We start from the raw sequence: 12,300 nt of genomic DNA on the forward strand, positions 1-12,300 counted from the left end.
GAAATTAATGTATTTTATTTTAAGTAACAGAAGTAGAGTCAAGCATTACAAAAAAGTTTTAACATCTACAGAGACGTACAGTTACTAGTGAACGGGCGTGAGGGCCTCGTACAGTCTCTGGGCCGCCAGCTCCACCATCTCTCGGAGGCACTCGTCATCTTCACTCCCTTCTTCACACTCTGCAGTCTGAAAGCGAGAGCACAGACAGGCCTTTCAGCGGAAGCGTCTAGAATTATTATGTGGAAGATAAACTAATGCTCCTTAAGAACAATCGTTTCCCATGGGGGGGGTCTTATTTAGAGCCAGAGTCACTGCACACCTGTGGGTCTGCACCTGGATGCAGACACGTTCCTGAGAGCACGATGGCTTTGTTAGAGATTAACTTTGGGAAAAAAAGAATAAAGGGAAAGTGAAGTGAACTATGTTTACTTCAAAGCCCATGTTTGGATCTAGTAAATAATACTCCAAGGAATCTAGTCTGTGCAACACAAATTACTTAGCAAGCAACAGATGTGGTCATCTAATCAACATTTGGTATTAAATTTGGTTTAGATTCACTAATCATCTTCCAGTTACTCCTTAACTACAAAACACTATGCTGTTTAAAACAATTTTTATCACACAATAAATATCCCTCATGTAAAAATTTAGGAAAGAAAAAAAATACCCTTAATTCTATAACCTAATGATAAATCACTGTTAACATTTCAGTGCATAACCTTCTAGACTTCTGGCTATACATGTGTATTTCTTTAAAACAAAAATGGGATAATTCAGCACATTGACTATCTTGTAACTCCCCCCCACTCAATAATGTAGGTGGACAACTCTGCACCTGAATAAATCATTTCTAGTGACTGTATACATAATATTCCATGTATAAGGGTACACCATACACATGATTTATTCAGTGATTTTATTAGATCCTACTCTTGGAAATTTAGGTCTCTTGCAGTTTTGCTAATCAATACTAAAACAGACATCCTTGTATATATATATCTTTGCTCACTTGCCTAATTATTTTCTTCGTTAAATCCAGCAAGTGGAATTGTGGATAAAGGTATTTACTTTTTTAAGGCTTTTGATGCAGATCACCAAACCGCCCTGCAGAAAGAACACACCACCTAACGTACAACCTTCTCCCTGTCCTATGTGGCACTTGAAAATAACTGTTTCCCTCTTCTTTCACCATCACTGGGTCATATCATTGTTTTTAATCTGTGACAGTATAAGCTCAGAAACAGTGATATTTCATACTCTCAATTTGTATTTCCTTTAATTATTAGTGGATCTGATCTGGACATTTGTTTCATATGTTTACTGGCTCTCTATATTTCTTCTCTAGTGAATTGTTTATGTTCTTAGCTTATTTTTCTATCGAGGTAAAATAAATCTAGTGTTTTCTCAAAAGAATATACAGAAGAAACCCCAAACATGTTATTTGTTTAGTAGAACTGTTGTAATCTTCACAAACAACCCCACAAGGAAGATTATACTTATTCATTTATGCTTGTGAAATAATTATGAGAGGTCTGCTGGGTGCAGTGGGCGTGGGCCTCACGCTCTCAAGTTCTATTGTTTGGAAAAGCCACTTGGAACTTGCTGCAAACAGAAGAGCAGCTTCTCTGAAAGTCTGGAATCAACTGGATGCCAAAGTAGAGAAATACTGAGGTGGATTAAAGCATATTATGAAAATGGAAAACAGTGGAGTAATAAAGACAAGGGAAATGTGTACTATGCAGCAAATGGAAAAACGCTTATGACAGAGAAATAAAAAGGATGTAAAACCTGACATATGATAGTGTAAACACAATCTATTAAGAAAATGTAGGAAAAAAACTGGAAGAAAATGCCAAATGCAAAAGTAAACTGCAAAACAGATTATTTTTGTTTTCACTTTATCTCCCAAGTGTCTTAAAATGTAGGAACCAACAGCTACATACCCGTGTCTCCAAGTTTATGTTTGCAGTTTTTCCATCCACTGTGACACTAAGAATAGAACCATCTTTTACACTAACACAGTCTTCTCCAAATATGTCCCTTAAGATAAACAAAGATGCAGTATTAGTGGAAAATGCTTTACAAATATATAAAGTACAATTTTATATATTTGGGGAGAAATAATATTGAAGATAGGCCCTAGTTCTGAAGTAGAATACTGACTGTATCTACCCCTGAGATGTACTTCTTAATTATTTACTTTCACATACTTTGTTCATTTTATAATACAGGTGAAATACACAGCTATCGTTCATTAAGAATGCTCCATTCAGCAGGTATTGCACTTTATATACATTATATACATTATCTTAACCTACATTAATTTTGGTAATGAGCCCTTTTTACCCAGACCTGGGACTGCTATAGCCACAGGGTTGGAAACCAACAAACACAGAACCCGCTGCCTTTTTACCAGCAATGGAAATCAGCGCTCCTGCACCGTTGCCTGCTTTTTAGTTTGTATGACAGGGATGCTTTTTAAAATCAAAATGACAACACCAAGAACACTTCTGAAGATGTGAGACGCTTCTGTAGGCAAAGTCACCATTTAAAGCCTAGCATCCGGGACTTCCCTGGTGGCGCAGTGGTTGAGAGTCTGCCTGCCAATGCAGGGGACATGGGTTCAAGCCCTGGTCCAGGAGGATCCCACATGCCGCAGAGCTACTAAGCCTGTGGGCCACAACTACTAAAGCCTGCATGCCTAGAGCCTATGCCCCACAACAAGAGAAGCCACCACAATGAGAAGCCTGCGCACCACATCAAAGAGTGGCCCCTGCTCACCACAACTGGAGAAAGCCCACGCACAACAAGGAAGACCCAACGCAGCCAAAAATGGATGAATAAATAGATAGATAAATAAATAAATACTTAAAATAAATAAATAAATAAAGCCTAGCATCCATTTTTTAAAAGACACTAAATGGCTGCTTTAAAAGATTATCAGTGTGGAATTTTGAGGAAAGGAAGGAACAGAAGTGTTAACATAAAAATCTCCAAACATGTACAGCACCTCAAAACATCTAGTTAAGTAACTTTCAATTTAAAAATAGAAGCATTGGTACTTCCCGGGTGGTGCAGTGATTAAGAATCCACCTGCCAGTGCAGGGGACACGGGTTCAAACCCTGGTCCGGGAAGATCCCACATGCCGCGGAGCAACTAAGCCCATGCACCACAACTACTGAGCCTGTGCTCTAGAGCCCACGAGCCACAACTACTGAGCCTGCGCTCTAGAGCCCACATGCCACAACTACTGAGGCACACGTGCCTAGAGCCCGTGCTCCACGACAAGAGAAGCCACCGCAATGAGAAGCCTGCGTGCTGCAATGAAGAGTAGCCCCCATTCGCTGCAACTAGAGAAAAGCCCGCACGCAGCAACAAAGACCCAATGCAGCCAAAAATAAATAAAAAATAAAAAATTTAAAAATGGAAGCATTTATTCAACAAGTATTTGAGAGATCTTGCTATATGTTCAAGGCACTGTGCTAGATGCTGAAATTATAAAACTAAATTCAATCTTTTTATTTTTCCTTTTTGGGGTACAATACATAAGCTTAAGTTGTAGTTGTCCACTAAGAAACAGTTTTTTTAAAAAATGAATTTATTATTTATTTTTGGCTGCGTTGGGTCTTCGTTGCTGTGCGCAGGCTTTCTCTAGTTGCGGCGAGCAGGGGCTACTCTTCGTTGTGGTGCGCGGGCTTCTCATTGCAGTGGCTTCTCTTGTTGAAGAGCACAGGCTCTAGGCACCTGGGCTTAGGTAGTTGTGGCACATGGGCTTAGTTGCTCCATGGCAAGGGGGATCTTCCCGGACCAGGGCTCGAACCCATGTACCCTGCATTGGCAGGCGTATTCTTAACCACTGTGCCACCAGGGAAGTCCCAAGAAACAGTTTTATATGATTATTTTATTTGGAAAAAAACATTCTGAAATCAGGCTTAACAAGTACTGGAGGAAAGGGGAAAAACCTAATATCTGGCATGTAAGAAAAACATGAGTTTAAAGGTAATTCCTAGTTTACAGATTTACTGACAAGAGTCTAAAAAAACATTCTTAACGTGGAATTCACATTTAAGGGGAAGTAAGTACATATAATAATTCTTAAAGGTATAGTAACACTAGGTTAAGATTTTAGCACTTGTCCTTGATAACAATGCTTTATTCAGCTACTCCAGCCACGGAAAGGCATCCTGAGGCTCTATATGAAGTGAAACGTATTTCACAGGGAAGTGGCTGACCAAGCAGGTCACATGTTCTCAGAACTGGCTAGAGTGTGTAGCTAGAAGGAAGTGGTTCAAACTGCTTCACTGATAGAAACAGAGGCACCCAGACCAGTTAAGTGACCTCGTCTGACCCCACCCCCGGCACCCTGTTGAGCGGTAACACATGCAACACTTACTGGAGCATGATCTCCAACCTCTTGCTATAAACGTGCATTTCTAATTTTTTAGAAACCTTCTGTACTGCACCTGGGGAAAAAAAGCAACAGAGGGTTCAATGTCCAAATTCCTGTTTAGAATAATTTCTAAATCAATAATTAGAATGTAGTTGCTGAGAAACCAAAGTGGATAATTGTAGAATCCTTCAAGTGACAAATGTATACAGAGCATCTACCTGCTGAGGCAAATTGATATTTTCATCACTTTATTTCATGTTCTTGTTAAGGATCCACAAGTGACAATAAAGATTATTTAAAAATTTATTTCCAATGTTTCTCCGTCTTTTCCATATTTATGAGCAGAAGTGAGTGAAATTCGAACTCCAAGAGGTCTAGGAGCACATCCATCCTCAGAGAGCTCTGAAGTTTTTGTTTTATCTAAAATATTAAGTAAATTTAGCAATTCTACTACATATAATGCACTTACAGTAGTTTAAATAAAATATTTAAAATCACTTGCCAGTTAGATTACTTAGCTTTTCCCCTAAAACAAAGTAATCTGACAGTTCAGGAAGATGAGCCATACTTGATCTGAAGTTTCAATATTGCCCGGGGAATATCACTAAGTACCTCCCAGTTCATCACCAGCAACAAAACAGTGAATTAACTGGTAGTTTCTCAAAAAGTTAAAAAGTGAGTTAACATATGACCCAATAATTTTACTCCATAGACCCAGGAGAAGTGAAAACATGTCTGTACAGAAACTTGTACATGAAGGTTTATAGCAAGATTATTCACAATAGCCAAACAGTAGAAACAATCCAAATGTTCATCATCAAATGAATGGATAACCCAAATGTGCTATATCTACACAATGGAAGATTATTTGGCCATAAAAAGGAATGAAGTACTGATTCATGCTACGACATGGATGAACCTTTTTTTTTTTTTAAAGTCTTTATGCTTGTTGTTTATGTAGTTGAATTCAGCCACACAATTCTATATTTTCACAATCCCCCGGGCATGAAAAGCTCACTGGCTGTTCATTAGTAAATTCAAACATCATAGTTTCAGGTTTTAACCTTAGAGTGTCAATAAAAACACAACACATGGCCAGGAGAGGTTGTTTATGAAAGACATGGATGAACCTTGAAAACATTATGCTAACTCAAAGAAACCAGACGCAAAAGACTACCTTTTGTAGTTTTCCATTTATATGAAATGTCCAGAATAGGTAAATCCAGAGAGACAGAAGTAGATTAGTGGTTGCCTTGAGTTGGGGAGAGTGGGGAGTGTGGGGAATTATAGCTAAAAGATACACAATGTTTCTTTTTGGAGTAATGTGTATGTTCTCAAGTTGACTGTGGTGAATCTACTCTGTGGAAAAGAGCCAAGTTGTCATTTCTCCTAAATTGTTCTATAGTTCAGACCATAGTCACTCTAATTTTAAATTCATCGGTTTTAATTGAATATATAAGTAACTAAATGCCAGCCAAGAAAACTATATAATAAAACTTTTATACTTTAATTATAATCAATTCTGTTAAGTATTAAGCACTTAGCTGACATGTAAAAACAATCTCATAAAACACATTATTAAAAAGCAAACATCTAAGCTATGAAATTGTCTATTAAAAGAAATTTTCCAGGGCTTCCCTGGTGGCGCAGTGGTTGAGAGTCCGCCTGCCGATGCAGGGGACACGGGTTCGTGCCCCAGTCCAGGAAGATCCCATATGCTGCGGAGAGGCTAGGCCTGTGAGCCATGGCCACTGAGCGTGTGCGTCTGGAGCACCGCAACGGGAGAGGCCACAACAGTGAGAGGCCCGCGTACCGCCAAAAAAAAAAAAAATCCAAAGTGTGTGTATATATTTATTACTAATGTTTATGACAAACTCCTCAGATACATGAGATTATACTAAATGTGAAGTCATACACTCATACACATACATCTATCTGCCCTTAGGTCTATGTGTCAAAACAGGGCACAGATATGCTGAAAACAGGTACAGTGTGAAACAGAAGAATGTAAAGGAATATAAGGACATTAAAGAATACACTTTGAAAATGTATAAGATTTCTCATGTGTCCTCAGTGAGAACAGGGGGACTATATATAAATGGAAGTTGGAGCTAAACACATACACAGATACAGATATAATTGTATTTCCAGAATCTGGACCAAAGTGTCAGCAGGCTAAGAAATGAAAAGGGAGCAAATGCTATCAAAGAAGAATCAGAGTGTTTCACAGAAGTGAGTGTTTCTAGAATAGAGCTGGCCAACTTTTTCCGTACATGGCCAGATCGTATCTTAAGCTTTGTGGACCACATGGTCTCTGCTGCAACTACTCAACCCTGCGGTGGTAACTCAGACAGCAGCATTAGATGGCATATAAACAAATGGGCCTGGCTGTTTCTTTCTTTTCTTTTTTTAAAACATTTTGGCCATGCCATGCGGCATGTGGGATCTTAGTTTCTTGACCAGGGATCGAACCTGCGCCCCCTGCGGGTGGAAGCATGGAGTCTTAACCACTGGACTGCCAGGGAAGTCCTGTAGCTGTGTTTCAATAAAACTTTATTTACAAAAATCAGGTGGAGGACTGGATTTGGCTCAGGGGCCATAGCTGCTGACTCTGCTCTAAAATGTTAAAATATCAAGTTTGGATAGGATAAAGCCAATTAGTTTAAATGGTAAATATATAGAATGAACACCCTCAACTTTGAAGAGAGGGTATGTGCTAGTCCTTGTGATACTTTTTCATCTTCTGAAGGAGCAAGTACTACTTATTAAACCCCTGCTTAATAACTTAGCCCCACAGGGGACAACTTTCCATGCTGATGTATCGTATACACGCCTCGGGTCACTGTCTTATCTCTTTAAAACTCATCTTGTCTGTTTCCTTTCTCACACTCCACATTTAATCCATCAGGAAATACTCTGCTGGCTTTACTTTCTCCAGAATCCAACCACTTTCTGCTTCCTCCAGCACTTCCACCCGGGCCTGAGCCTCTATCTCCCACCTCATGACCACGAAAGCGCCTCACTGGAACCTGTCAGCTTTCATACCTTCCCTCCTCACAGTCTCCTCTCAATAAACACCAGAGTAATGAAAAACCCTACAACGTAACCCATTTCACTCCGACGACAAGTCCAGAGCCTTAAAATGGCCGACAAAGCCCTACGCATCTGTGCCCACTCCAAACCCGATCAAGCTGCCCAGCCCTCATTAGAGCATCAGCTCCTACAAGGCCAGCATCTGTTTGCTTTGTTCATGGATGTACCCTAAGCACCTAGAATAATACCCACTAAATAGCGGGTGCTCAGTAAGCATCTGTCAAATGACTGTTAAAAGAAAGTAAGGAAGCACCTCATTACCCAGGGGAGTATAAAATCCCACTCTCGATACACCACAAAGTGGGGAGAAACCAGGAAATATGAGGCAGCCAGTTAGCTTTTACAGTCACTCATGGAAAATGCCTGTTCTGACTTCTCAGCAATGAACCTCTTCCGAAACGCCCAGAGGCTTAACTTAGTGAACGAATGTTTTTATAATGAGTTTAAGGTGCATCACTAAGAGTAGGATGATTATGTTTAGTTCCACTAGTGCAGATCAGAGTAAAGGTGCATTTTCACTTTGGACCAGAGTGCTAAGAGAAATAGCCAAGATAAAGTCAAACCAAGCAACGATAGCTCATATGTTCCTTCCTGTACAACAGACATTAAATATTTGGTGATTATCTGTTAAACCACAGCATCTTTTCGGCTTTTCAGCACAATCATTAGGTGGAGCCTTCACTGGAACAGCAGATGACATCCTGACAACATAGCTGACAATCTCACACCAACACGCGCTGGGTCCCCTCTTCTGCCACCCAGTGCAGAAATGGGCTTAGAGGAGCTCAGGTACTTAACATCCCCGAAGACCACACAACATCCTAACTGGCCTTGGAAAAGTGTCATTTTTGCATAGAAATTTCATTTTTCAGTGAAGTATAAATATCTGACTTCATTTTACAAAAGAGTTATCAGAATTTAACGAACAGAAAGCAACCTTGGAGGATAAAACACAATTCAGTTCAGAAGTGTTTGATTCCAAGTGACCAAGGCCATGCTACGAGGCGAAGGGGCCGTGCTCCTGGCGAGCTGGGCGTCAGCAGGGGGAGGTGGGCCGGCTCACGTGCTCCAGCCTTGATCTCACTCCTGGTCTCTGCACTTAATCCTGTCCCTCACTTCGCTGCTCCTAACTTTGCACCACAAATTAGTTATGACCTTGGTAAAAGGTCCTCTTTCCCACATAGCCCCCCCATTTTTATATTTTTACCACCTAAGATATGAAAAATGTAAAATAATAAGAGAAAACCGACAACCGCCTTTAAAACTCTTCTGGCATGAATGTATTTGTACCCCCAGGCAAAGACTGTGATACTGAACATCATGTGAGAATCCAAGGTGTGATGTTTTTCTGTGGCTTGTATGAATGCACAGTGCCATCTCTTATGTTACAGGCACACAGGGGTATCCATTACCCACTAATTAATTCAACTAAAACAAATTATCAAATAGTGTCCAAATTGTAATTTTACAATGACTATTATTCAAATTCAAAAACTTACCAGTAACTTAGATGAATAATTTAGATTTGTTTAGGCATTTATTAGTTTCATGTTATAGATGTGACCAATTACAAGCAGATGGATTATGAAGTGGTTACCCAAGCTTTTTTCTCCTGAAATCAAAGAACTAACTATTTGCTTACTTTTTATAAAAATTTTAAGAAACAAAAATATTCTATCAGAGATCTGTTGCCATGTGAGGCTTCCCGGAATATTTCAAGGGTGGCTTCTTCCCACAGGAACACAAAGGGCTACCGTATATGTGCACCGTAATGTGTTATACTGAATTATGTATAAAACAGAATCAAACTATAAAGAAATGACACAAAAATATTTTCATTGGTGTTTTCTTTGATTGAAAATTGCTTCTTAGAAAAGGAAAGAAAGTTACTGCAAAATTGTCCCATGTGGAAATTCCATTCTATTCAACAAGTTTTATTCAACACAAATATAGCAGCATATTTTCCTATTAGACATTCTGGCTCAATTCAGCAATATTTTGAAATTTCCGATTAAATTGTTTTTAAGAGGACTGTTACCAAGAGATTTTTATCTTCGTGTTAACTGCAGCCACGTTTTTACAGCATGAATGAAGACTCAGGACAAAAAGTAAAATATTAGTAATACACATTGTTATGCATATATCATATCTTAAAAGTTACAGGAATGAAAAAATCAGGATATTTTAAGTTCTTTAGGACTCTTATTTTCTGCTTTTTATTTCAAAGAACCATGGGAGAAATGAAAGAAGTGATAAAAATGAAGTAATTCTGTACCTTTCCTTATTTTAGGGTTTGACTGGACTTCTAATATCACAGTTGTTACTGTATCTGCATACATATCATTGGAAGGGTTTGCCAGCCACTGAAAAACAAGAGGCAGAATTAGGGAGGTACAACCCAGCCAACCCCCAGAGCTGCAATCACTACCACCCATCCACGGACTATACTGTGGGATTATTGCTTCTAGCATTTCACTGAAATCAATTGTTTTCTGAAATTGATTAGCATTACTAATTAATTTCAGTAAACCCATTGTTTACTGAAATTAATTAGTAATGCTGGAATTCTCTACTTTTTTTTTTTAAACAACACTAAAATGCACGGAGCATGTCCTTTGTGGCAAGTGCCTTATATGCATCATCTCATTTAACTCTCACATCATCATAAAGGAGTAAAGTGACTCAAAAGTAACTTGCGCAAGATAACATAAGCAGTAATTAATTGCTGGTTCTGTGACTCAAACTCAAATTCCTAGTCACTATATTTTTGTAGCATAGACAGTAATATTTTTAAAGATTTACTTTTGTTTCTCACATAAAGCCTAAGATCCCCTGACACTGTGCCATGTCCCCGCTGCTCTAAGAAAGTTTTCCATGTCTACCAGGTTAGGGTGAGACCAGATGAATTACTTCAGGAATGAGTAACCCCCTTCTTTTAATTCTCTCTCCAAAGAGTACTTTTACGAGCAACACGAGTCACTTGAAAAACTTCCTCTAAGATCTTCTTTGATCTGTTAATTCTAGGGAATAAAAAATGCATTCTCTAATTGTATTTGGTAGCAAGAACCAAACTAATGTCTCTAACAACTTTTCCCCTTTCTCAGATAACACTGTATATATTATTGTATGTAACTTTATGTTATAGATAACTATTCCTCTTGATAATTTCTCCAGTTACCTTTAGCCTTATAAATCAAATTCAGACTTAAATCAGTGAACTGCAGTGGAACCAGAGTCGACAGATCTTTCTCTGTTTAAAAAAATAATATGTATGACAGAATAGCTGACCATATAACTGGGAAATTTACACTCAACCTTGAGGCAGAGTAACAAAGTATCTCCCTGTATCATTCGGTTCCAGGATTCACTTTGAAAGTCCTTCTTTAAACTTAACTGATGCTAATCTATTAAAACCAACCATCAAAGTCATTTGGTGTCTGGGTTCTAAATTCTAGCAGTATGGATTTAACAGTGGCAACCACATTTACCTAAATTAATGATTTCTAGCCTTAGTGGATTTGGGTCATTTTAATATTGCTTATTTGAATCTTCAGAATTCCACTCTCTTAAGAAGTGTTGCATGACAAGTTTGTTTGCTTTAAAGTAACAGAATTATATTTTTATCTTGATAATTTTAAGACCTTTTGATATAACTGAAGACACCTGCGGTACCACAAAATCCGTTAAGACTCACTCAGATGAGAGACCTCTGCTCATTTCACATACTAAATATTGTCTTAATTTATTATTAGTTTCTATGCTACTGTAACTATATAGAAAATGCTTAGTTATGTTATATCTAATGTTGATCTTGGAAAGAAAAATATACACATATATATTTTCCAAAATTTTTTTTCCTGATTGGGAAGAACCCAATTTTCTCTACATTTACATGTGAACTCAAAACTTTTTTCCCCTCCTTGTTTAGGTAAATGATCTTACTTCTAATACCACCATTCCTGGTTCCTGTATTACAGTAATATTTTTGAACACTTTCAAAGCGGGTTTTTCTTGAATTTCTAATTCTTCTACATCACCTGAAAAAAAGAAGTTGTAAGATGTATATAATTTTTTGGGTGGGTGGCAATATAAGGGGGGGAGTGGGAGGTACAAACTACTAGGTGTAAGGCTCAAGGATGTACTGTACAACACAGGGAATACAGCCAATATTTTGTGATAACTGTAAATGGAAAGTAACCTTTCAAAATTGTATATAAATAAAAAAACTTTTTGAGAAAGCCAGCATAAAAAATTTTTAAATAATCTTCTAGAATATAATTATTCATTTGTTTATAGAGATAGCTGAAATAAGGTGACACACAATGAAAAAAAATTTAATAACTTGTGTATAGGCAGATTTTAAGTGGCAAAGTTTTTTTTTTTTTGTGGTACATGGGCCTCCCACTGTTGTGGCCTCTCCCATTGCGGAGCACAGGCTCCAGACGCGCAGGCTCAGCGGCCATGGCTCACAGGCCCAGCCGCTCCGCAGCATGTGGGATCTTCCCAGACAGGGACACGAACCCATGTCCCCTGCATTGGCAGGCAGACTCTCAACCACTGCGCCACCAGGGAAGCCCAAGTAGCGAAGTTTTATATTAATTGCTTATAGCAACTAAAAGATCTCAACATGTATTATAAATATTCATATAACTAGATAGGATTTACCTTGGACATTAAACATCTTATCAGTTGCAAACTTTGGTGACTGTCAAACACCTATGTTTGTACAAGGGATTTAGTGACCAGCATCTTAAAATTTAACACGAACCTCATCAACTACGTCACTTCTACCGTCTGTCTTCATAAGTTTAAAGGT

General features: G+C 38.4%; 1 protein-coding gene across 1 annotated transcript in view; it reads right to left on the bottom strand.

Moving 5' to 3' along the window:
* The window catches only part of CPSF3 (cleavage and polyadenylation specific factor 3), a gene marked incomplete at its 5' end in the record, with an annotated part of 42,386 nt that continues 30,086 nt past the window's right edge, over nt 1-12,300 (bottom strand). The window contains 5 exons of the mRNA XM_079720983.1: nt 1-186; nt 1,944-2,040; nt 4,395-4,464; nt 9,760-9,847; nt 11,427-11,521. Of these exons, the coding sequence (XP_079577109.1) occupies nt 85-186; nt 1,944-2,040; nt 4,395-4,464; nt 9,760-9,847; nt 11,427-11,521 (452 nt within the window). The 3' untranslated portion in view covers nt 1-84. The remainder of the gene's footprint in view (nt 187-1,943; nt 2,041-4,394; nt 4,465-9,759; nt 9,848-11,426; nt 11,522-12,300) is intronic.

Source organism: Hyperoodon ampullatus (assembly GCF_949752795.1).
Source record: "Hyperoodon ampullatus genome assembly, chromosome: 15".
Classification (NCBI taxonomy): Eukaryota; Metazoa; Chordata; class Mammalia; order Artiodactyla; family Ziphiidae; genus Hyperoodon; species Hyperoodon ampullatus.